This window comes from Polistes dominula, unplaced genomic scaffold (genome assembly GCF_049000335.1).
Source record: "Polistes dominula isolate Pdom_NZ unplaced genomic scaffold, Pdom_raw_medaka contig_27, whole genome shotgun sequence".
NCBI classification, from domain to species: domain Eukaryota; kingdom Metazoa; phylum Arthropoda; class Insecta; order Hymenoptera; family Vespidae; genus Polistes; species Polistes dominula.
The window spans coordinates 4,742,757-4,769,229 of NW_028300906.1; the positions used below are offsets into that span (position 1 = coordinate 4,742,757).

Here is a 26,473-nt window from a genome sequence, read left to right on the forward strand (position 1 = left end):
ATCAGTATAACGATCGATAATATAGAATAAACATATAAATTATTTGAAATCAAGGCGTTGACGAAAAACAACTTATATTTTTCCTTTAAAAACAAATGAAAGAAGTTAAATAAAGCAGAGATTAGATTTGTATTTGGTATTTAAAAGATTTTGTTGGTTATGTTCATAATTTAGAAGATCGCAATGATTGAAAGTAATGAGTTTTTTTTTTTTAAATTGCTACCAGATCGTGTTATTTAAAGACTAAAAATAATTCTACTGATAACAATTGTTTTATTTGTAAGAATAAATAGAGCGCTTGCTCAAGTATATATCTAATCCTGTCGTTTTTGCAGCTGCGCAGGTGTATCGTCGTCACCTTCTCATTAGCATCTTGACCAAAAAGCCAGTCACGCTAGCAAGAGTATCCAACACGGCTGGTTATTCCTTTTAATCATTATAATTTCTTATATTCTTTATTATTTTCCATTAATCATTCTAATAATTCATTTAAATCTTAATCGATAAATTCGTCCCTAATCGATTATATCGAACAGGACGATGCAATGGGTGAAGGAAGGAGAGAACGTTCAAGTAAAAGGTAATTATTTTCATTATTCAAAATCGATCTAATTAGTTAACCTCCCAATTTGTCATTTATTTCATTTGATAAATCATTACTTTCTATTATCCTTTCTATTATTAATTCAGTTATTTCTATTATCATTTCTTTCATTTCGATTATCTATATCTATTTATAACAAATTAAAGAAAATACGATTTTAAAAAATTGCAAATGTCCAATCAAACGTCGTTTCTTATCGATTTGTTTTAGCGCGAAATTTAAAATTGGCGCCTACCACTAATGCACGTGCTCACGCATAATCCTTAATTCTAATCTAATTTCAATGCACTTAAGTTGCCCCTATTCATATTGAAAATATCGAATAATGAAATACGAAAAGAAAAGGGAAAGAGTATCTCCTGTTAAAAAAGGTGAAAACTATTTTCTAATTGACCTAAATGTGTAAAGAAGATGATCACAAAGCAGTAGAGTACAACACTTTGAGATACTATTATCGTGATTTTTTAAGGCGTAAGAATAGGTGAGAAAAGAGCTTGTAATTACATTAAAGAATTTATAGGTTAAGTAAACGAGCCGGATGAACCAAAAAAGGCTAGGCGATGAATAGATCTGAAATTTGAAGTCTGGGTTTAATTTCCTGCCATCGACTAAAGGATTCGAAGAGTATAACTTATCTAATCAGTGTTCAAAGAGGCGAGGGTGGAGTACTTCTTTTGATAGTATCTATGTACACGTAATATAAGATCAATTTAACCTAATCGATATGCGAAGGCCATACGATAAATCAAAAATTTAGATTTAAAGATAGTGTAAGAAATGTTCTTTATTTATTTTTTTTTATTTGTTAAATGTAATATATCAATGAATTTCATTGTAATACAATATTAATTAATTTCTTTTTTCTTCATTTAAATATAGAGTTGTTTGTTCTGTTAGTTAGAATAAAGCAAACGTTGACAACTTAACGTTCCGATAGATTAGAAAATTTCTGTCTTAAGGACTAAGGTAACATTTTTTTAAGTATGTAATAAATAGTCAGAAAAAAGAGGTGAGTTAGAAGTAAAGGTATAAAAGGATCACGTTTCCTCTAGCCATTTTAGCCCTTCCTATTTGAAGTGATTGCGTGCGAGTATCGTCAACTAAACGCGTCCAGATTGAATCACACACATAGGGAGGAAAATTATTGACCATTAGTTAGGAGGTTCTTACCGGTGCGTAAGCATATACCTTTAGGACATTTGTTTGGCAGCGCATGCAAATCTTTCATGGACGAACGATGAAGAAAAATTTGGGTCACCAGGTCGTCGTGATTCTTGGTGCTACCCCGTTGTCGTCGTCTTCGTCTTCGTCTTCGTCTTCGTCGTCGTCGTCGTCGTCGTCGTCGTCGTAGTAGTTGTTATTGTCGTTATTATCTCAAACACGAAAGGATCACTAAGAACGCACGAGATCTTTGCGATCGCAATTCTACTTGACCGAATGTAATATAAGAATATGCCTTCAGAATTATTTTCTAGATTAACGATTAATCTTTTAATCTGATGATCGTATAATTAGAAAAAACAAAGGGGTAAACGTACAATCATTTTTTTTTAATGATCTTATTTGGTAATTACTATTTTTATTTTTTATAATTCTTTTCTAGTTTCAATTATCAAAGAAAATATTTAAAAGTTACGTGTACAGTAACTTTGTAGGATAAATATATGTTTATTCAACTTTTACTGCGCCGGTCTGAAGAAATATATAGACTATCTGTACATGCATTATTAGGTAGCACTTTTATATGGCTATATGCAAATATCAGTGTACATTGTTTCTAATGTAAGAGAAAACAAGACATGTGGCAAATGAAATCTAACCGGAAAGCTTTCTTTGATTGTTATCTATTGTTTCGAAAAAGTAAGAAGAAGGTTCGTTTGAAATAATCTGAAGGATCTAAATGATGAATATTATAATACACAAGTATGTATTACGATAATTTATCATCGTTAAAAATTCAAGTTCTGACAAATTGATATTTAGAATGAAACATTATAAATAAGACGTGCATTATGTATATATTGAAAAGAATTAAAAGGTCAAAATAATCAATGGAACATTATACTTTGTAATCAATAATCGTTTCTCAATGAATCATTCATTCATTTTCATTCATGTTACTTTTATAAAAGTCAAAACAAGCTTATCAGCTTAATCTGATCAACTAATAATATTCTATATTTAATTAACTTGAATTATAATTAAAGAGCATCATTCATATTTCTCCACGGAAACATACTCATCACATCGATATGAGAAACGTGGCGGTTAACGTGTTAATTAATGGAAAAAAAAAAATATGTTCAGCTTTATCTTTTAATTCGTGAATTTAGAAAAAAAATTGGCAGCGGTGGGATTCGAACCCACGCCTCCGAAGAGACTGGTGCCTTAAACCAGCGCCTTAGACCGCTCGGCCACGCTACCTTGAAGGCAAAATTTTAAATGTCCTATAAAAGCAAACCAAGCAAAAATCTAATTGAAATATTTTTATTTAAGTAAATGTTCTATTGAACTTTAACATAATTTCTTATGTTGACTGCTTTTTAAAATTTTGTCCATTAAATATTAAAAAAACATAAAAATGCCACAATGGCATTCAAATGTTTTTTATTTATGTTATGAATATTGAAAAGATTTAAAATAAAAACATACTTTCTAAAACTAAAAAAAAAGCCTTCATAAGAAAGATTATTTTATACAGTCTAATAAACTTTTATTGATATTATTGGATGTTCGTGCGCACTATATGTTATGCTGGCGCGAATCCATTTTAAATTAACGTACAATTTTTAAGTTGCAATTATACGCTCGTTTTGTACAGAAATCTCACGACAACAGAGTCTATAATAGACAAATGTGTTACAGACAAAAATGTATAACGGACTGACCCTTACTTTATTTCACATGTTTTTGTATCCAAATTAGTTACACCCCTTTGGAGAGGGAAGAAACTAAACGAACTTATTGGCCAATAGTAAAAGGGTCCACCCATCATGGTCCCCGATGGAAAAGCTTATGTTTTTGGGAAGGATTGTAGTGGAGGTTAATCCTAAGGAATTTTCTTTATGAGTAGTGTTCTTTCTCTCTGTGTTATCTCATATTTACATAAGTATTGTATAACACTCGAAGGACCAGACACTGCACAAAAATATTTTTTCGTCGCACCAATATGTTTATATGATCGTTGAGATGGTTTGGGAATTTATGACCCTCCAGAATTTCTTAATCTTTAAGTAAACGATACCTTATACCTATTACCTATCGTATTCTATGATATTTTATTTCATAGGCTTATCGCAGGATTTTGTTCAACAGAAATTGAATATTAAGAAAAATAACAAAATATAAGGTTTATCATCTACAAAGGATTTAATACTGAACATTGGATATTTGATTATATCGCATCAATTTCAAAAACAACAGAACCATACAATAAAAAGCGGCATTATTCAAATTCGAAATGGCAGCATATCTTGAAAAGATTCTAAATAGCTTTCTATAATCCATTACTTGTTTGAAATCGAAACGATCTTAAATAAATAGAGAGAGAGAGGGAGAGAGAGAGAGAGAGAGAGAGCGAAAAAATAGGGAGAGTTTAATCGCGTGTCTATTACGAAAACGACGTTATCGAATCACAATCAATTATCCATTTTGTGGGTCACATTGAATCTCAACGTTGCATGGTTCTTAGTATTCGTTCTAATTAAAAGAGCAATAACCTGAATTATGTAATGTCTACTCTATTTCGTTTAATGCGTTTCCAATTCATTTTGACAAAAAGAAAAATTAAAAATAAAATACAAAAATATTGAGAATTTACATGCTTATAATTCATGCAATATAGATATTTATATCTTGTAATAAGAAAAATAAAAATAAAGTAAGACATGAGAGAGAGAGAAGTTAGAATTTAACGTGTGCGAATATTATTATTATTATTATTCATGCGAAATGTTTTTGATACACGATAAACTATAATGTTACATATTTCTATGCATATGTGTTAATATGCATGTATGATTTACTTATGAATGTATACATATATAATGTAATTACGTGTATATATATATGTGTATATCCTATGATCATCGATATAATTTGCTTTCATGCTGACGAGTCATTAGGAGAGGAGAACGGAATTTATTGTTCAAAACTATTCTTCTTATTTGGTAGATCGATGCGTCGCGTCTGCCCGTTTTGTTGTAACGGCATGTAGGGTACCTTCGTACCACCCTTCTTCCTGTTCTCCGTTCGCCTCCTTCAACCCCTGTGCCACCCACCCTGTTTCTCTAGGGTGTTCCACTCTTTCTCTCTCATTCTATCTCTTACTCTTACTCTCTCTCTCTCTCTCTCTCTCTCTTTCTTTCTTCTACCCTAGCAGGTATCAGCTTCACTACCGTTTAAAGATTTCAGTTGCTTCCGAGCATCCACTCGGATCGTGTGTCTAGAAAAACATCTATTTACAACAGTTTTTTATCATTTAGATAACTATTTGTTTTGTTTATAATCATATTTCTTTTTTTACAAATTTTTAAATAAAAAATATAATAAATAATCAATTAAACTGTCTAACGATATTATTTTCTTTTTTTTTTCTATGAAGACAAAGATCAAATTACGGAGTCAACAAATCATCATCGGATTCCGAGCTAGCCCAGGATAAGAAAAATAAAGGACGAAAAAGTAAATTAAAAGAACGATGGCCATTCGCGGATGGATTGACGGTAGACGAGCTTGCTCGTTATCGAAGAAGACGGATTGAGGGTCATTCAAAAGATAATGTTGGATCTTATGCAGAATCTGATTACCTTAAAAACGATACTTCAACTGAATATCGTCGAGCTTTCCGTGCAAAAAGTGAAGAACTTCTTAAGGTAAATAATTACAGATATTATTTTTATAACCATTTTAAATGAAGTATTTTTACAATGTTATTAACAATGATTTCTTTTCTTTTTCTTTCTCGAGGAGAATATTTCTCCAGTTAAAAGCAAACGACCATCGAGTTTTATCCGATTGGATGAGGCCTATGACAACGTAGAACCATCGTATAATAAAGATTTTCAAAAATATGAACAATTAGAGCTTCCATCTAAAAACGCAGAACAACATTCATCTTTCGTTCTTGCCGAAGGAGATATCCTTCCAATGGAGACTCAAACGGAACAATCGAAATTTATCGCTCATACGAATATGATCGGTCGACCACCGATCATTAGAAGGTAATTGAATAATCTGATGGATCCTATAAACAATAAATAATGAATACGTTTAATTAAATAAATCTTTAATTAATATAAATCTTTTCAAAATAGAGGTACTAGTTTAAAACGAGAAGGAAATTTCTATACGGATACCGAAATGTATTCAGCTTACGTACCTTATGAGGGCCACCATAGGGCGGAATTAGCCCGAAGGCCAACGTCCTTGAAAATGGAAGGAGAAATGGAAACGATGACTGAGAAGTGTGAGAAGTTCATTCAGTGGTTAAACGTTAGCAGGCCGGAACTTATGCGTGTTCCAACGCAACTTAAACTCGAGGGTGAATTCGAGACTAGCACAGAAAACCATGAAAAGTACGTCCCTTTCGTAGGAGCGAGAAGGCCCGAACTACTTAGGCAAGGTACGAGTTTAAAACTCGAGGGTGCAACCACTTTCGTGGCTGAATATACTGACGTTTTCAAGCAACACGCACTCACTGGTGAGAAAGGATATTGAGAGACTTGGTAGACCTTAAAACCTTTAATTAACACCAATCACACAGGTTTCTATCGCTTTTACGTCTTAGATTTATTGTAGAAAGACAACCACCTGCGAGGAAACCTGAAACGCATTTGAAAACCGGTAATAATTTTTACGATTCAACCGAAAACAAGAATAATTATATCAATCCTCGTGTTAGAGAGGCTCAACTAATGGCAGAATTGGCTAGAGATGTTGAAGAAGAAGAAGAAGAAGAAGAAGAGGAAGAGGAAGAGGAAGAAAAGAAAAGAAAAAGAGAAGAGGAAGAAAAAGAGGAAGCTAAAAAAGACAAAGAGATGCAAATGTTAGTGTCGAAATTAGAAGAATTAAAGAGTCCACCTTTAGAAATTCCGGAATACAAAGATGCCTACAAAGTATCGACATTTTTTAATTATATGTTATAGTTATACTCTTCTTATATTATAATCTTTCGAATAAATATATATAATTATTACTTGTTGTAGGATTTTCCAAGAGAACGGCCAACATTCTCAAAACCCGAAGACGAAATTGGTCGAGCTGACGGTTCGAAAATACTCTCATCTCCAACACGTTCGAAATTTTCAACCAAAATTGATCAGGATCCAGAATACAAATCCAAGTATCTTGATTATCCTAAGGATTCGTTCGTTTATCGAAAACCACCGTTGACATTGAGAACTACTCCTGCTTATTCAGATCGTTTTATCTGCAACAAACATAATTTTTATGAGACCAAACGATACGATTACGAGCCAACTAGCGAAGTAAAATCACAATACGTTCCTTATGGTCACGTTCCACGTGTTAAACCTATGAGAATGCCAGCTAATTTACGATTAGAAGGTAGTATCGATCTTCAACCGGAATATAGAAATGCTTATTGCAGCCAACGTGATTATCGATCTTCCTATGATATGAAGAAACAACAAAATCGTGAAAGAAGTTTGAGTGCATCGAGAAAGAAAGATAATTATTGGATAAACAATAATAATAGTGAAAGATTTGGTTGCGTCAATGCTGCTGAAGATCAGGATGCTTTTCAAGTATTAAAAACTCGAGTACATGAGGACAGCATCATTGGCAAACCGCCACCAAGTAATCGAAGGTAAAATAATAATAAATAAATCTATACAATTAATTATAAATAATTGTATTAATATTGAAAAATGTATTAAGACATTATAGAGGATCGCAGAGTCAAGAACCAATGCAATCAGATGCTGTTGTTGAACGTAATATTATCAGAAATCGATCACCTAGTCCAACTTATCGTCTTCACGTTTGCAACGTCGATGATGAACCTCGAGGTTTTGGTCAACGTAAACGCTCAACGCAAATCGAGTCTTCCGAAAGAACGCATGATCCATTGCCAGATCGTTTTAATAGAAACATTGTTCGTAAATCGTATTCTCCTAGTTTCGGTAAAAACGAAGCTAAAGAAAAACAATTGGATAATGAACAATCTTTCGTCGTTTTGGACAATGTCAACAAGTGTCGTAATAAAAAGGAAACATGTAGAAGAAGATTGGATAAAAATTATAACATAGAAAATAATTTATCGATGTCCAGAGGAAGACCAAAAACACCAACCAATTGGATGCCACCCTGGTACGATAGTACTAATACGATCTAAAAGTCATAATAGATCGTTATAATAGTCACAATTAAAAAAATAAGAAAAGAATATATTGGACAAAGTAATGCAATGCTATCAGTAGAAAATATGATCCTAGAAATAATACTTTAGCTACATGTACTGCCTACAATGGGATATGATTTATTCCTAATATATAATATTCTATGTTCGTGTATACGTAAAAGGCTGAATATCATATCTACAAAATTATATAATAGTAGTCGTCACGAGCATGATATTAAAACGCACAAGATACGTATTGCAATATAAGAAGAAAACAAAATATATATTTAGATAAATTAATAGCGAGAAAAAAAAACAAAAAGAAAAAATAGTTTATGGTATACGATTTTCGTATGTTAACAAATTGTTAACCGGACATCAGTAGTAATATAAACATGCAATTTGATTATTAAAATAGATGATTATCATGTTGAATTTCATATTATCAATTTTCCAGAAAGTTTAATATTTAAAAATTTATTTTAATTTAATAATAAACATATCAGCTATAAAAAATGTATTGATTTTTATATAATTTATATAATAATAACCGGTTAAAAATATGTTAAAAACGAAGCACGTCCTCCTCTCGCAATTTTGCGATGCGCACTGCGGAAGTCTGCCAATACATACATACATATATATATATATATACCAAAACCTGTCATGTAACTCAGGAATACAATTGAAGCGATGTTAAAAGAACGATAATAAGACGCCGTGCATCTGTAGATCATTCGAAAAGTAATTTCCATAAAAAGTCCCTTTTTATATGATTATTAACAGTCTTTTATATATACATACACACACACATCTCATGTCATATATTTTTTTACTGTTATTAAATGCCAAACATAAAAAAAAGATCCATAATTACTATACTCGATTCTTTTTTTATATAATAAAAACATTTATCTTCGAAAAGTTTCCATTTGATCTATCGATGCACAATAACGCGCGTCTATACTACAAGCAAATATATATATATATAAAATATAAATGCCAATTTTATTATCATCATTATTATTACTACATATATGTATACAAATGCTTTTGTTTAGCTATGTAGTGACAATGTCTGACGATATTATTAAGTGTATAAAATAAGATTATATCAATTGTTGACGCTTATGGCGTAATTGTTATTATCTTTTATCATTTCTGAGAATAAAAAAAGTAATATTAATTTCCACACATGTATTTTTTAAAAGTTTCATAAAAATATTATTTAAAAATAATTTAAAATGAAAATATATATGTAAAAATTTGTCTACAAACTTAAATAAAAAGAATTCAAATTAAATCAAATGTAATTTGATATTTTGGAATTTTGAATATTAAATAATAATCGAATGATCGATTAAATCGATTCTCGAGGAATCGATTAATGCAACCATACTAGAAAGTATATACATGGAGGTTATATATATATATATATATATATAAATCTAGGGATGTGAAGTATGCACTATATTTAATCGATTTGACTATATTCGGTAATGTTCGTGAGTGTTCGTGACTGAAACAGTTTCACCAAGTGTCGGTTTATCGTATAGTTTTAGATATTGCGGACTATTTTATATTTTTTACATTAAATTTATAATTATTTAGTGGCTTAAAAAATATCATATTAAATAATAACAATGGATCCAGAATTAGAAGCAATTCGCCAACAACGGTTAGCACAATTGCAATCTCAATACAAGGTAATTTTTCAAGAAATTTATTATCACACATTAAATGTTTCAAAATAAATTGTTAAAATTATGAAAAAGTGTACAAATTAATCTAATTCGATATCTTGTAACATATTGAAATAAAATGATCGGTAAAATTCTACTTAAAAAATGTGACTTTTTAAGGTTAACTTTTAAATATTATTAACCATTTACAAACCATTGTAAACATACATACGTTAAAAATGTATATAAACAAGAAATAATAATAAGATAATAAAATAAACATAATTATTGAAATAATTATTGAAATAATAAATGTACTTATCTTTTAGGGAGGAAATGTGGAAAATAAGCAAGCGATGGAAGAAAAGAGGCAGCAAATGGAAGATATGCGTAATTCAATTCTTACCCAAGTATTGGATCAGGCAGCTAGAGGAAGATGTAAGAATTTTTTATTTGGAATGATAACTTATAGTTAAAATAAAATAATATAATGGTAGTTATATGATTTATGTGATAACATACCTTGGTTGACAAATTAGTGAACACACTTTGCCTTGGAAAACCAGAAAAAGGAAAAATGGTAGAGGAAATGATTTTGAACATGGCTCAACGTGGACAATTATCTAACAAATTAGGAGAAAAAGAACTAATCAGTCTGTTAGAAAGTATAAATCAACAAACACAAAGAAGAACAGTTGTTAAGGTATGTACTGTTTCTTTTTTCTTAACCCTTTTGCTACAGAGCACTCAAAAAGGCGTTGACCGCAGCAAAAGGATTCAACATACGCTTTAAAAAGATTTTCATTGATTCATAATAGTAATAATAATAATAAATTAATAATACAAATCTTTTGTTACAGTTTGATAGACGAAGAGCAGCATTAGATTCTGACGATGATGATTTATAGCCTTCGAGATGATAATATCAATGTTATTTTAAATATTTTTTTGTTTAATTATTAGATAAATGGCATTATATACAGCAAATTATGTATTGATACATCATTGACTTTGACTATTTTCTTTTTAATTTTTATGCTGCGTATACAAAATGTAGATGATATTATTAATCTATTGTTATTTTATTAATTTTTTTTTTTTTTGTAATTTCAATAAGACAATGAAATTTGATTTGTCTCTTTATAATTTTTGTTTAAGCCATCAAAATATATACATGAAATTATAGTTAATTTTATTCGATGTAGGTAAGTATAATATACACCTAAAATACATATAACGTAATAATTTGTACTTTATGTCTAAAAAATTTTTCTCATAATAATTTTAATCAATTAATATATATATATATGTATATAAAATGTTTACACACGATTATTTTTAATAGTACCTTAAATGTATGTCAAACAAATTGACATATATAAAAGTCTATCTTTGATTTTAAATGCAGATACATATATATATATAAAGTATAATTTTTTTTCTTATATCTCACACGAATATTTGTTTAAATAAATAAATTAAAAGATATACATAAATCACAGAAATAACTTTTAAAAGACTGAAATGAAAACTTACTTTTTGTATTGTTTTAAGTATATTCTACTTGGCCAAGATGAAGTTGTAATAATGTATATAAGTACTTTTCAATTACAATCATAATTGAAGACGAAGCCACAATGTGTGTGTGTGTGTAAATGCTAAAATATTTTAATAGATCTTCTCTTTTCTTGATTTTTGCCAACCAAAGAGTAATTGGGATGATACCTACATTAATACAAAATTACACATTCAATAACATATCAGAATAATATTATAAATAATGAATGAACGCACAAGTTTAGAATCAAATATATTTGATTATACATTACCTATTTAATTTCCAAGATTCTGTAAAACGTTGTATGTATATTTACATAATATAATGTGATGACTTTGTTATTTTATTCATTTATAGGACACACATTTTTGGTAATTCTTAATCTTTTTTCATATGGCTTCCTCCAGCATGTTCTACGATAATAATATTAATTAAATTATAAAAGAACTGTATAAAAATAAAACTTGTTGTGTACAATTTATTTACCTTCCTCTTCATCATCGGCATCTAAAATATCCGGACAACAAATGCCGTAACAAATTAATGAAAGAAAACCAGCTGGCAAGCCAAATAATACCATCGTTAAAATAGGATTACCCATCCACATAGCAGTAAGTGTTGTTTTCAACTCAAACCATGATCTATATATGCGTACTAATAAACTATTTCCGCCATATCGCTAAAAAAATGTTTTGTATAAGTTTGTATCATATAAAAGCAAAAGAAAAAAAGTAGATATAAATTTATATTAGTAATACCGGAGCACTTTCATTACGAATTTGCTCTAGGAACAATTCTATCACATGAGGCGTCAACTTTTCAGTTTCATCCTCTGGAATGTGGTGATGATTTGTAGTAGTGTTAATAACAATTAGGCTTGGCAACGGTAAAACCATCATAGCTATACTGTTGACTAGATCAGGACTAGCTATCCAACCAAATTGAAAATGGCTGTATAATGCATATATAAAAAAAAAAAAAGAAATGTTAGAATAATTTATGTTGATAATTAAACAATAATTATATAACAATTCTTACATTAAATGATTACATACTCGTGATATTTCTCCCGTTTTCTTTTAATCACAGATTCAACCATGTCTCGAAATTCAATCATACGAGGTGAGACCTCTTCTAATTGATTCTCCTCTACAACTGCTAAAACCAAATTCTTATTTGTCAAGAAAAGTTGATTGATGTTTCCTCTTGTTACTTTTGGAAACGTTGGAAAACGTTCTGCATTGATCCACTTGTATAAAGTTTCGTTTAACTTCTCTATATTGGTCATATTGTGACCTAAAATTAAATATCATATAATATAATTACTTATAATTTTTCAATTAAAAAATAATGTATATATTATTTACCGGTAAAATTATAATGTAAATTTTCTTTATATACAAATAATGCTGGAGTATTTTCAACTGGTGCATGCCTGTTAACGACGTTTGGATGAGATTGATAAAAAAATGCATGAGGTTGGAACACATCTGCAGTCTTGTGATATATCTCCTACAAATATAAATATTAATATAATTTTAAGAGATTAAAATCAATTGAAAACATGAATTAAAAATATCATGTGTGCAGATCACACGTGTTAGAAGTGAAACCTTCTTAAAACCAAGCTTTGAGAGAATGAGTCGAATGCAGAGTATCAGAAGTAAGATAATATTGTACGATTTATTTACTATAAAAAAATATATCACACAAGTTAGAAGTGAAACCATCAAATAAACAAGTTTTGAGGATAATTTAATATATAATATTGTTATAATATTATTTGTACTTTTAATTTGTAATTATTTATTTAATTATAAAAATTCGCGCCTGTTCGTATGCAACCCTTCAGAAACACATTGAAAATGTTGCTTGCGAGCGCCATCTACTGAGACGGAATTTTTTTGCAGTCAAAACTGTTTATATACGTATGTATGACGGGTTGCATTTCTTTCGGGTAGAAAAATTCCGTCCCGACAGATAGCGCTCTTAAGCAACATTTTCAAAGTGTGTTTGGAGGGTTGCATTCATACAGGCGCGCATTTTTATAATAATTACAAAGAAAGTAAATAATAAAACAATTTAAAAAATGTTTGCAAAGCAAATATTTTTATAAATAATGATAAAAATTAAACTCTAATATTGTAATTAACTTATTCATATTTTTAGAATAATATTTAGTATTTTATATGAAATTAAGGCCGTTTCTTTTCCCCACTACATTACCGCGTTTCATTTTTTCAAATCATACCCATTCTAAAGAAGTTTTCACTTTAAAAAATATCATGTGATTGATTTTCAAAAAATTTCAATGAGTCTACGAAGAAATTAATCAATGATCAATGAGCATTGACTGAACTATTTCGTAGACTCGTAAATTGAAATAGAAACAAATGCACACTGTCTCCTATCTCATTCTTTCATAGGCTAAATCCTATAGATGTATATACGTTTGTCTCTTTTTCTCTTTTTAGTACCGTATTCGTTTCATCTTTTCGTTTTCGTTACCATGAATTTTCCACCTCCATTCTAAAAAAGTTTTCATTTCAAAAATAATCATTTCTTACCCATAATGGTCCTGATCTTTCTCCAACGTATAAAAAGTAAAGATCACGTTCTTTCTTAATGGTATCAAAGCTTTGGCTTTTAGTAATTTCTTGTACAGGAGGACCACTTAGTCTCAATGCAAATTTAACTATCTCATCTCTTGTTCTATCTCCATGGTATATAAATTCATTATCTCCTTTTAAACTACGAACAGAATAATATAATACTGTACTTTGAAATTTGATTAAATTATTTTTAGACATGAAACATAATATCTCTTCATATACATACAACAATATCGTAGGAAAGCCTTTTATCTTGAACGTATGTGCAACATTTGTAAATCGTGTACAATCAACACGACCAACACGTATTGATGTAGCATGCAAGTGTTGCGCTACATGAGACCATATTGGTTCTAATCTTCTGCAATGTGCACACCATGGTGCATACATCTAAAAGAAATTTTATGTTACATCTTATTTATTTTCTTATCTTATTTTCTATCTTATTAATTCATCTTTTTCATATTTACCATCACAAGCCATTGTCCATCTTTATGAATTTCCAAAAATCTGTAAATAAGGTTCTTAGTGTATGTGGATATTTTGTTAATTTAAAGAAATAATTAATTATAAAAATATATTCTTACCTGTCACTTAATTCAAGGACACGAGATGCAGTAGTATGCATAAAAATTGCTGAAAAAGCTAGATTGTATTTTAATAAGAAAATATACAAATAAATGAATTATTGTACACATTATAGATTTACTGTCAAATATGTTTTCATGTATACAAATTTATTATAATATGAGATTGGAAAGTAGAATCTTAATATTATTAAAGTTAAGAATGTAAATCATGTTAAGAAAAGTTCAAGCAAAGAGTAAATTATCGATCGGTAGTATTTGAGGTTATTCCTAAAGTAACATTAATTTAAAGTGACAGAAATTGTATTGAAAAATAAAAAAATTGTAATAATAAAAGATAATATATAATATAGTATAAATAAACGAATCATAAATACCGTAAAAGGCTATGACGAACGTAATTTTTGTTAGCGAAACCATTGTTGTCATATCACACTAATTGTTGAGAAATCGAAAGAGAGCACACACTTCTTATAACCTTAAAAATACAGCCTGGCCAAGCTTACTCCCACATTATTAAGACAGACGTTCATACTTAAATAAACATATTTCTCATGCTTGACGTGTCACACACTCGAAATATTCCAACGTGTGCAATACATTTTTTAACTTTAACAGAACGCGACACAAATTGTCGCACCCACTGTATACAACTGTAATATGTTTCTTTTTGTATAGATAGATGAAAATTAATTTTTTTTACATTATCTTCAGAAAATAACAATTTATTTACGATTTACATTTTGTTGATAACGCAGTTTGCAATATTTATAAATTACCTGTCAATTAAGATATGGTAATATAGAACACTTTATCATCCGGGAATAAGATTATATTTTTCCCGCAAATGTCGCTCCTTATAAACTGCATTACCGACATACTCGTTGCCAGCATCATGGCGCCAAATTTTGAATTACTTTAAACAAAAAAATGGATGAGTATTACGAGAATTAATAATCAAAGTAATATTTCAAATACATTAATCACATTGCTCTTTTTATCGATTCATCATGTTTTTTTCAATAAATTTCAATCAATTATATTTAAATATTTTAGTCTTATTAAACAATGTGAATGTTGATATTGTAGAAAATTAAATGACATTAATTTAAATCATTGGATGTAATGTCTCTCGGAAAATTCTCATCGGAATTCTGAAAAATAATATTGTAATTATTAAATTATTAATAAAAATGTATATATATATATTTATAATTTTGTTTCTATCTTTTCACCTTTCAATCCGTTAAAGTACTATCTGGTAAACCACCGAGTAAGATCATTAGAAATATATAGGTAAATTGCAGAATGTTAAAGATCACAGTAATAAATGTGAGATAAAAATTAAATATTAATAAAAATGGAAAGAAAATGATAGTAACGCCTATGGCAGCCAAACCTCTTAATATATTACCCATTTGTAATTTTTTTCACTAACTTTTTCATTCTAATCACAAATTTGTTATTTTTTTTTTTATATCTTCTTATATACAAACATATAAATAAAATACGTGTACATAATATATAATTAGCATACCTGCATTGATTCATCAATTTCTTCTATATCCATCAAATCAATACCAGTAATTAAGGACATTAATAATATATACATTCCTAAAGAAACACTTACGAGATGTGAAAGGAATATCATATATAAATATAAAATGTATAAAAACGGTAAAAATATTAGGTTAGTAAAAAATTTTGCTATCGTTTGAAACAGTCGCATTTTTTTTTGTAAAAAAAAAAAAGAAGGTATCCGAAAAAATTCCAATCTATATTAACTATTTTAATTTCAATGAAATATATGTATATAACAAATTATAACAAAAACTGCTGATAAAATATATACAAGTAATTAGGAAAGTAGCTTAATGTAAATAAAAAAATCTATAAAAATTGTATTTTTATCACTTACATTATGTTACATCAATTTATATTATAATAAAGTGAAAAAAAAACATTGAAATAATTAACATATGATTTAAGCTACTTTCATAATTATCAGCATTATATTTCTACAAATTGTATAATTAAATATATAGATTGCATAATTTTGGTTTTTCTTTTTTAAGATACAAACTTGTTTCTTCTTGGTTTAGGAATAGGAATCTCGTTTTCTATAGTGAATGTAGCATTACTAGGCAACGAGCTATCACTTTCTAACATTTTAACAAAAGTTTTCTCACTATCATTCAAAGATCTTTCATTAGCTGAAGTTTTCACGGAATTCAAATCATGATTCTGTTCAAACTCAGATTTCTCTACGACATAAGTGCCAGCACTTTCTGGTGAAGTAGAGGAAATAATCTTCGATTCGTGAACTTCTTGTTTGATCACAGAATTCAAAGAATCAGAACGATCGTCCGGCATTTCTTTACGAAAAACTCTATTTCTTTTAGAACTTTGTGCACCATCTGAAAAAGCTTTTGGTGTGTTTTCTTGAATAATTTTATTCCTTTTTGAATCTTTAGCACTTTTTGATCTTCTCCCATTAATATCGAAATCCGAATAATTCTCTTGCAAAACGTGAAACGTTTTCATCTCAATCTTTTCTTTATCATCGTAACTCAAAGAACTAGATTCATTGTACGAACTAGAATGATGATCTACGATATAATCTTTCACAGAAGATATTTTCTTAGATAATTTTTTTCTATCGTTATCCTGGTCCTTAAAAAAACAACTCTGACCCGATTCAAGATCATTCGACGATCTGGACGTATTCGAAAGTATTCTATCAATTTTCTCGATAATATTATACAAACGACTTGTGCTACGACTTTTTAATTGCTCTTCAGTTTCCTTCAGTCGTTGTAATTTTAATTTTGCACTCTCGTACTTACTTTCATTTTCTTCGTCTTGAAAAATATTCACGATCGTTGAATTACGACTTCGAACAGATCGAAAACTGTTTAATTCTCCTTCATTTAATAATTCCTGTCGTCTACCACTTGACATTGATCTTGATCTTTCTTTGACAGAAACATTTGGAAGATTCAAGCTCAGATCAATCCTATAATCTCCAATTCCTGTTTCAGTTTCCATCGTCATCGACAAACCTATATCCTTTCCAGTTGAATTCTTGTCAAACTTAAAAATTCTAACTGGAGCAGGACTTCCAAAACTCGAGAATGCTAATACGTGATCGTAAGGATGATAATCAACGCAAGTTACTGCTCTGAAGGTTCGTTCTATCGTATATCTTGCCAAATATTTACCAGTTTCTAAATTCCACACGTTCAAAGTTGAATCTTCACCACCACAAAAAATCAAACTACCGCAAGGCGAGATACATGCTGTTAACTGTATCCTGTCAGATAATTACAATTAATTAGTTCATAATATTAACATATTTAAATTTAGAAAGAGAAGAAAAGTATACCTTTGATTTTTTAAACCATCATACTTTTGTAATACCACACCAGCAGAAAGATCTATCATTCGCAGACCATTGTCTCTCGAATGAACAAGCAATCTTGATTCGAGTGGATGTAAAATGATCGTGTTTATTATAACATTCTCAATTTCACGAATTTTTATCTTTTTTGACAAATACCATTCTTTCCTAGATGACATCCTACGACTTTTTTTCACCGTCCACAGTACAATCGTACCAACACTGTCACCTGTTAAAAGATTACCATTTTTGAGAAAGCATAAAGAATTAACAAATCCTTCATGTGTTTCTAATTCTTGACTAAGCTCGTAATTCTTTGATTTCGAATCTCTCGTCCATATTCTTGCAACACGATCGTAACATCCTGTAGCTACTATAGATGGATTTTTTCGATTGAATTTACCACAGTAAACGTAAGAAGGGTGAGGCAACATCTAAACAGAAATTTCAAATTAGGAAAGAAAACAATTTAAGATAATTCAAATTTATCAACTCACTCGAATATGTTGTATAATTTTATTACGAACATCCCATATACGAGCTGTTTGATCGGATGAAACAGAAAGTAAATAATGGTCATCAGGCGACCAGTTCAATGAATAGATGAACGTTTTATGTCCAGAAAATCGAACGTGAACTTTAGTTGATTCAATCTAAAATTAATTCAATGTTATAAAACATTCTATGCAATTAATCATTTGAAAAAATCATTTTATACCTCATATACTACTATAGGATAATCATATTCTTCGGAAAAAACACAAGCTAAATATTTGCCATCGTTGTTAAAGGCAAGAAAGAAACATCCATTTTCACTAATTTCAGTTTCGAAGCATTTCTCATTCGGTATTTTACAAGATTGGGCAGCCAATCTCGTCCATCTTGGTAAATTAATTAATTCTGACGATTGCGCCGATAATTTATGAGATTCTTTTCCAGTATCCAAAATATCGTCGAAAGAAAGTTGCTGATAAAATACTGGTTCTAATTTCGGTGGATCTATCGATGTAACAGTGACGTAAAGACTACTTGGATATTTTTCTCTTTTATTCGATTTCCACCAATTGTAAACCTATTAAAAATATTTCATTGAAAGCTTTGTCATAAAAAAAGATATAATAAAGTAAGAAATAATTGTTCTTACTTCGCATCTTCTTGAACCAAAGTTTCTTATACTTTTCTGAGGCCTGTACAATTGCAATCTGAGCTTTTTGTCAACGTGTATCGCGTTATTTGTTCCAACTGTTTTTAAAAATGCCCAGGCTATTTTGTACCAACATCCTTCGTTACCTATTCACGAGAAATTTCGATTATTATAAAACATAATAGATTTAATTTTAAATTAAACATATGAAATATAAAATAAGGAAACTTGCCAAACCTATCGTAGTTGAAGCTAGCTTCGGCGAAACTCAATAGATCAACAATTTCAAAAAAAATAATAACTTTTTCATTCCCAGTCTTCATAATCATTTTAAAATCATGTTCAAATATGAGTTCCTCTTCCCAAATAGGTATCATTGATCTATTCTCCTTAAAATCAAACTTATCAGTGATCATTGGCTGTAGATAAGAACTTCCACCATTATCATTTTGATTTTTTAAATAATTACCAGTCTCTGCTTCAATAATATGTACTTTAACCATAGGATGTTTTGTCACATAATCAATTTCTAACATATCAGCTTTGTGAATTGTAATTAAGATGTATTTTATTAATTCAATTTTTTTCTTCTTTTTCTTCTTTTTCTTCAACTCTTCTTCTTTCGTTAAATGACGAAATTCTTCTTTAGATCGACGATCTTTCTTCTTTTTATTTTCAGATAAAGTTTTACCAATCGACATTTTAGATGAAGATTCTTCTTCTTTTTCTTCTTCTTCTTTCTCCTCGTTGGTTGAAAAACTTTCATAACTCGAATATTTCGTAATTTTTGTCTGCTTTTTTAATACATCCTGTCGATCATCATTAATTAATTCATTTTCTGATATCGCATATTGCAATCGATCATTTGAAATTTCTTCGATACTTTTTGAAAAATTCGAACGAAGAGAACTTTTTCTTCTTCTTCTTCTTCTTCTATTAGACAAATCTGAGGTCTTTTTCATAGATGACGAAGAAACATTAGAATCTTGAGTATTTTCTGTAATCAACGTTGTTTCTTGTTTTCTAGAAAAATTCTTTTTCGAATGTTGAGATGAGGAAGGTGTATCAGTTTGATCACTCATCCTTCTTATTTCAATTCTCGTGTCATCTTTCAAATGATCTCTCTCAATTCTCAATACTTCTTCGTTCTCCGAAACGAATGCTTCATTTTCAAAAGTAAAATGTGAATTTGATTTGATAGTCGATGATGATCTAGGGGCTGGTACCGGTAATAATCTTGAACTTTCTAAAGTCTTTGAAATATTTTTGTTTATCGGTGAAGAAGAACCCAACGTTTCAGGTAAACGAATTACGCTGGTATCTTTGGACCAACGTTTCCTAGCTGATTTTTTTAAATTTGTAACTTCATTTGTCATAGGACGTACTGTCTCCCATTGTTTTCTACGACGTGGTTTTTCTTCTAATAAATTTTGCGTAGATCTCGATGATAGGACAGACGTTGAAATAGTTTCTTCGTCATTGTCTTCAAATTTTTCTATCGTATCTGTTACAAAATTATTCTGCGATGTAACTTTAATATTTTTCTTAGATTCCTCTTGAAAATTACTAATTGAAGACAAATCTTCTAATTCTGATACTTCGGTTAACTTAGAGTCAAGAATTTCAACATTATCTTTTAATGATTTCATTGGTATTGTTTCTTCATAATGTTGATGAACGTCTACGACAACATCAACTGATTTTGAATTGTTAGATCTTTCTACTTTTTTTCTATTAACAAGAAAAGGAGTTGAATTCATTTCTTCTTTTATATCCGATTCGTTGCTCATCGAATTTGTCATAGAATCATTTAAATCATTTTTTTTCGAATTCAGTAACATTTTACGATCATTAGTATCAAATCTTTGGGTAGTTTTCTTCTTCTCTGGTTTTTTTCTTTTCACAAGTGTCAATTGATTGATTGATTCTATTTCACTTCCTGATCTACTTGCATTTAAGTCAGACGTCCAATCAGAATTACGTACCAAACGTGTCTTATCTTTATCTGACATTGTTATAATCTTTTTGTTATTTAAATTTTTATAACAAAATAAAACTTCTTCAGCAATTTTTCATCTTCTTAAATTACGTATCTAAAAAGTATTATTATAAATCGTTATTTGTTTGTCACACAATAAAAGTGTATTAACTTATTAAAGTATTAACTAACTCTCATAATTAAGATTTAAATGAAGTTTTGCATCACTGATCTATTTCTTGGTACCGTTAAAAAATCGATTTTTTTTTACACAAAATTTAATGATGGAATATACATTTTTCTGTTAATAGTTTTTTTAAATTACAAAATTTTATTTGACAATATTCATTTTATTTTATTTTTTTATTTTTTTATTTTTTTTTTTTTTTGATACACGTTTAAAGTGGTTAACACTTTGACAGACAACACCAAACTGATTGCATGGCCTACAAGAACTTAACTCACATTTATTCATACTACTCGCGGAAATGTGAATAGATCGATAAACGGCAGGTGTTTACCGCTTTCGTGTTTGGCTGTGTATGGAAAACTTGTATTGATTATAATGCACTTATAATTCACCTATTTTTCTAACATCAAATCGATTTTAAAATAGTATTAGAAACAATTCATTTTCGTAGGAGAAAGTATGATTAAACGGATGAATAGATTTTTTCCTTTTTATATTTATTAATCACATAATTGTATATGTAGATTAACATATAATTTAATTATTCTAATTTGTATTAAACTAATTGATAATTGTAAATTAACATAAGTTAATTAATCTAATTTGTATTAAGCTAATTAATAATTTCATTACCGTTTATATCATTGTTGTTTAATTCAACGTCATTTTCTGCAGATCTTCTTGCTTTTTCCTAAAAAAATAAAAAATAATATTAATTAAAAATAACATCATATGAATAAAAAGAAACAATTTAATTTTGATGGAATTCAAATAAAATCCCAAATTCTTACCGCTTCTATAATATTTATATAATCTTGTTCACATTGTTCTATCAATGCATTCTTCGAACATAGAACATCTTGTTTCGAATCCTCGCGATTATTACTTTTCGAAGGATCGTTCATATTATCTGAATCAACATTAACACGAAGAGATTTCATTTTCAATCTTATTTCTCTATTCTTTGCTTCGATCACTTTTTCTCTTCGTGTTTCTCTATCCAGTAGCTATAGAAATATAATTAAATAAATTTATATATAGAATAAACTGATTTATGTGTGTACGTGAGAATCATTTTTAAATATAAAAATATACTTCACTGCTGTTAATAATAATTTATCATTTTTATGATTGATCTTAAGTGCTTCCGATAATTCGAGTAAATATATTATACCATTTCTACCAGCAACAGCAACTAATTGTCCTTGTTCATGAGGTCTTACACACGTAAGAGTTTCATCACATACCTAAAAATTAAAATAGACTTTAATATACGTAGGTTGGAACTTAAATAGTGGCAACTATTTATTCACAACCGATACAAAAGAGTTAGTGCCTGTTTGCACCTGTTACTGTCCTTCAAAGTGGTAACCAGCGTTATGTAGAACCCGTTTCCAACGATGTGGAAGGCGTAGTATACCGTTAGCAGAGCCTGTTCTGTTGATGGTGCAAATGGAGCGGTCTACTGCCTATCGAATCTCTGGAACAGTTCTGAAGCGAATGCCACGATGGGTTCCGTATGAATTGACGGAAATGCAGAAATGGATGCGTTACGACGCTGCTCAGATGCACTTGGAGTTCTATAAACGCGAAGGAGAGGTTTTCTTACGCCGTATCTTAACATTGGATGAGACATGGCAGTAGACCGCTCCATTCGCACCATCAACAGAACACATCGCTGGCAACGGGTTCTAAACAACGCTGGTGACTACTTTGAAGGACAGTAACAGGTGCAAACAGGCACAAACTCTTTTGTATCGGTTGTGAATTAATAGTTGCCACTATTTAAGTTTCAGCCTACCAAAGTATATTTAAAAAAAAAAGAAAAGGAATAAATAAATGAAAAAATATGACCTTTATACTAAGAACCGGAGTATCCTGTTGTATTAACAAATCCCATACATCCAAAGTTCCATCAATTTTGATTAAAAAAAATACCGAAAATCTTGTGGCACTCCATGAACCACCCATAACAAATTGTCGATGACCTCTGACAGATTAATCATTCAGAATGAATATTTCTTTTTATATTTTATTTATCATACTTACGGAGTCCAAGCAATACAAGATTCTCTACAATCTTCGGACCATATTCTAGCAGTCCAATCGCCTATAGTTAAGAAATTTTTAATAAATGTTGGATTCCTTACTAAACCTATTACTGGACCATACTGAACTTCAAATCTAACTGCTAATTTTTCACTAGGTGTTTTTCCCTTACGATTTGCGGATATTACCATACCTTGAAATACGACAAGATTGTAAATATAATTAAGATATTGAACAAACAAATTAATAGACGAAAATAAAAATAAAGAATAACCATTTTCTAGACCACACATAAATCGTGAACTCATAGAAGGTTCAAATTGTAACGCGGATACGCCAGTTGCTTGATCCACATTTTGATTTTCAGGTTTTTCTAAATCTATCACCAAAGTTTCAGTAGGAACTTTCATTTTTCTTGTATCCCACCATTTGATCTACAATATAGATAGAAGTATAAAAATCAATTGATTAATAATTGTATATATTTTTTGATAATCAATTAAACCTGTCCATCCCTTGAAGAACTGAAAAATTCAGTTCCAGTCTTCGAATTGATCCACAAAACGTTATCACATGGATCTCTATGACTCTGATTAACTAAACTAACTTCATTAGGTTCACATCCTTTTCTTATATCCCAAAATGCTACTTGCCCAGTCATTAAACCACCAACTAAAACATTATTATCCTTCGAACTATATTCTAAAGTTAAAATCGGACAAAATGGTTTTAAAGTCATAAAAGGACTGCCTGGATTCTCTGGAAAGTAGATACAATCATTTTATTTTTGTTTATATACAATTGAATATTAATATAAGTAGTAATTTACTAACCAATGTCCCAAATGTATGATGTAGGATTGAAATTAATTGTATTTTTAAAATCAGTATTACAATAATTAGCTGCAAAACGAGTTCCTTGATCAGGTGACCACGAAACATGTGTTATCTGACGTTTCACTGATAAAGGATCACGATATACATTTACAGTACGGGAAAATGTTTTTGGTATTAATGACGTTGCTTCTGTATCATTAAAATATTGTTCATAAATATCGCATGCATTATTTTGTAAAATGCAATGTTCCATTGGCTGGAAAAAATTTGAAATAAAAATAAATAAAGAATGTGAAATATAGAAAATTAATTTTTAATAAGAGAAGTTAATTATTTATATTAATCTTATAATTGTTATAATTACAGGTAATAACTGTAACATGGTATGAATATATAATTCATCCTTTTCTATCTTCCGTCTATATCTAACTGTTTGTTCTGCCTCTTTCATATTAATATCTTTTGGCCAACCACCCTCATAATGATACATTCCATTATTTCTATAAGTTACAGTATTTGTGTTTACCTATAAATAATTATTCACGTGGTTATTATTTTTATTTATTTTTAAATATATTTAAACATGTGTATATATACCTCATGAACAGCGAATACTTTGCTGTACTGAGTACTTCGTGTTACAGTATTTATTTTCATGTTGTTATGCATCAGTGCTGGACTTAATTGAGTACCTAGTTTTACATAATCTTATTTTGAAAAATTACACGTTTCTACTAAATTGCAATTTTACGTTACGTGTATTACAAATTCTTAATAATTTTCTTGCAATAATTCAATTGAATACCACTGGTCAATGACAAAATAAAAAGTGTTTAAATTACGGTAATTCCTTTTTTTATTATTATTTTAAAAATCATTTATAAAAAAATATATTTGTATCAATAAAAATAAAAACTCCACACACAAAATGATAAATTGTAATAAAGCTTGCAAATATCCACTCAGTATACAGAAGTATATCTGTTAAATCAAACATGTTTATATGATTCGAGGTTGCCTTAGCAACTTTCTAAGAATCTAATACTATCTAGAAACTTATTTAAATTACATGAAACTATTCTTCTATTCTAACTAAAACTGGATTTTGTGGATTTAAACCTTGGCTCAAAATATCAATCATTTTATATATCTGTACATATGCATCGTCTGTTAGTTTTAAAAAATGCCTCATATTAGGTATTACATCTTTCAACAAAATTTCTATTAACGTATTGAGATATTTTTTCTGTTGAAACTCTTGCAGATTTTCAAAAAATGACGACAACTGTGTGACATCGTTATAACGTATACAGCATGCTTTAGACATTCCTGAAATGATTCATTTGGATCATAAAATTGATTAATAAAAATAAATATAATTTTTATTATACCTTGAAGATCCTTGATACACGTACTATTCCAAATTCCATTTGACATCCATCCTGCAATCTCAGAATATTTTAATCTTGTTTTATGAGGTTCCACATTTTCTTCGTTAGGATTTATATTATATTTTCTTATATTATGCATTTTATAAATAGATTCCAATCTTTTGTCAAATTTCTCAATCTTTTCTATATCAATCATATCATCGTACACATTTTTCAATACAGAAAAGGATTCCACAACGACGCTTGCAACGTTCTTTTCTTGTTCAGAATAATTATTTTTATTTTCATTCTGAAACAAAAAGAGAAAATAATGGTCCATAATAGAAATTCGGTATATTATGCTTACCATTAGTTTGAATTCTTTTAAAAATCCTGCTGCTGCTGTTTGATGTTGCAAATTATTCACAGATTCTTGTGTATGTTTAAAATTTATGTAAGAGTGATAAGTTCTAAATACTTTTAACATATCTTTTGGAATACCAAATTTATTAAGAGCATCCATTATGTCCATTGATAAGATTTCTTCGGTACATAAAGGAGCATTTTCTCCATGTAATGGACAATCTTTTCTATTTATATTTGTAGACATATTTTTGGATGATGCTAAAGATAATTCTTCTATTAATTTAGTTAATTCACTTGTTGATGCTGCACAAACTTCAGGTTTCTTTTTTAAATTAATAGGTTTTGTATTATTATTTTTTATTTCTTTATTACTTTTATTACTATCTTGTAATTTAGCCGATTGTATATTTTTTATATTTAATTTATTTGCTAAAAGAAAATTCTTTTTTCCTTTTGATGTAACATTCGTTTTAACATTTGTTTTACTTGTAGATAATGACTTTGATGCTTCTGTAGAATCTTGTTTTGATATTGCAGTCTTCGATACAGTTTTGATAACACTTGCTGGGTTTTTCAGATTTTTATCAAGTGATTTTAATTTTGTTTCTTCAGGAGATTTCATTTTACTGTCATACTTTATGGATTTACGGCTGTATACTTTCTGTAAATTTATCTTATTTAATTCCTTTTGTTTCAAAAGTTTCTCTTGTTTTGAAATGTTGGATGAAAGTTTT

The 26,473-nt window shown here is 29.2% G+C and overlaps 5 protein-coding genes and 1 non-coding gene across 14 annotated transcripts; 2 read left to right on the forward strand and 4 right to left on the reverse strand.

Moving 5' to 3' along the window:
- LOC107067584 (uncharacterized) lies at positions 1-9,672 on the forward strand. 2 transcript variants are annotated; one of them, XM_089179692.1, is made up of 8 exons: positions 1-580; positions 815-1,085; positions 5,208-5,478; positions 5,573-5,826; positions 5,920-6,305; positions 6,404-6,720; positions 6,811-7,433; positions 7,505-9,672. In XM_089179692.1, exons 2-8 carry the CDS (start codon positions 1,003-1,005, stop codon positions 7,959-7,961), a joined length of 2,391 nt encoding a protein of 796 aa, XP_089035818.1. In that variant the 5' UTR covers positions 1-580; positions 815-1,002; the 3' UTR covers positions 7,962-9,672. The 2 variants fall into 2 exon arrangements, with proteins under 2 accessions (XP_089035818.1, XP_015178714.1); XM_015323228.2 differs by lacking the exon at positions 815-1,085 and having other exon boundaries at positions 2-580.
- On the reverse strand, positions 1,376-15,057 carry Tmx3 (Thioredoxin-related transmembrane protein 3). Of its 6 annotated transcripts, none has more exons than XR_016178983.1 (13): positions 14,784-15,056; positions 14,407-14,464; positions 14,290-14,329; positions 14,046-14,209; positions 13,775-13,958; positions 12,575-12,719; positions 12,263-12,503; positions 11,966-12,158; positions 11,694-11,886; positions 11,479-11,620; positions 11,186-11,374; positions 6,802-7,034; positions 1,376-5,048 (listed from the first exon to the last, which is right to left on the reverse strand). XR_016178983.1 is itself a non-coding variant. In XM_015323229.2 (10 exons), exons 1-10 carry the CDS (start codon positions 14,833-14,835, stop codon positions 11,586-11,588), a joined length of 1,305 nt encoding a protein of 434 aa, XP_015178715.2. In that variant the 5' UTR covers positions 14,836-15,056; the 3' UTR covers positions 11,134-11,585. The 6 variants fall into 6 exon arrangements, 1 of the variants encoding a protein (XP_015178715.2); XR_016178982.1 differs by having other exon boundaries at positions 1,376-5,060; XR_016178984.1 differs by lacking the exons at positions 1,376-5,048; positions 6,802-7,034 and adding an exon at positions 10,553-10,871.
- TRNAL-AAG (transfer RNA leucine (anticodon AAG)) lies at positions 2,947-3,028 on the reverse strand. The gene has a single exon. It is a non-coding gene; the product is annotated as a tRNA-Leu (tRNA).
- PDCD-5 (programmed cell death 5) lies at positions 9,532-10,636 on the forward strand. Its single transcript, XM_015323233.2, has 4 exons — positions 9,532-9,673; positions 9,979-10,087; positions 10,189-10,352; positions 10,510-10,636. Exons 1-4 carry the CDS (start codon positions 9,611-9,613, stop codon positions 10,555-10,557), a joined length of 384 nt encoding a protein of 127 aa, XP_015178719.1. The 5' UTR covers positions 9,532-9,610; the 3' UTR covers positions 10,558-10,636.
- On the reverse strand, positions 14,596-21,814 carry LOC107067564 (uncharacterized). The gene is made up of 7 exons (XM_015323173.2): positions 21,752-21,814; positions 19,183-21,043; positions 18,951-19,096; positions 18,525-18,878; positions 18,304-18,459; positions 17,792-18,240; positions 14,596-17,719 (listed from the first exon to the last, which is right to left on the reverse strand). The coding sequence occupies exons 2-7, from the start codon at positions 20,960-20,962 to the stop codon at positions 16,477-16,479; spliced, it is 4,128 nt and encodes a 1,375-aa protein (XP_015178659.2). The 5' UTR covers positions 20,963-21,043; positions 21,752-21,814; the 3' UTR covers positions 14,596-16,476.
- On the reverse strand, positions 21,595-25,083 carry LOC107067511 (dynein, axonemal, intermediate chain 2). 3 transcript variants are annotated; one of them, XM_015323100.2, is made up of 10 exons: positions 24,601-25,083; positions 24,368-24,529; positions 24,001-24,259; positions 23,673-23,926; positions 23,442-23,601; positions 23,168-23,360; positions 22,973-23,108; positions 22,219-22,365; positions 21,910-22,125; positions 21,595-21,809 (listed from the first exon to the last, which is right to left on the reverse strand). In XM_015323100.2, exons 1-10 carry the CDS (start codon positions 24,670-24,672, stop codon positions 21,732-21,734), a joined length of 1,677 nt encoding a protein of 558 aa, XP_015178586.2. In that variant the 5' UTR covers positions 24,673-25,083; the 3' UTR covers positions 21,595-21,731. The 3 variants fall into 3 exon arrangements, 2 of the variants coding, with proteins under 2 accessions (XP_015178586.2, XP_089035824.1); XM_089179698.1 differs by having other exon boundaries at positions 23,168-23,601; XR_016178979.1 differs by lacking the exons at positions 21,595-21,809; positions 21,910-22,125 and having other exon boundaries at positions 22,228-22,365; positions 22,465-23,108; positions 23,168-23,601.
- Between the last annotated feature and the right edge of the window lie 1,390 nt (positions 25,084-26,473).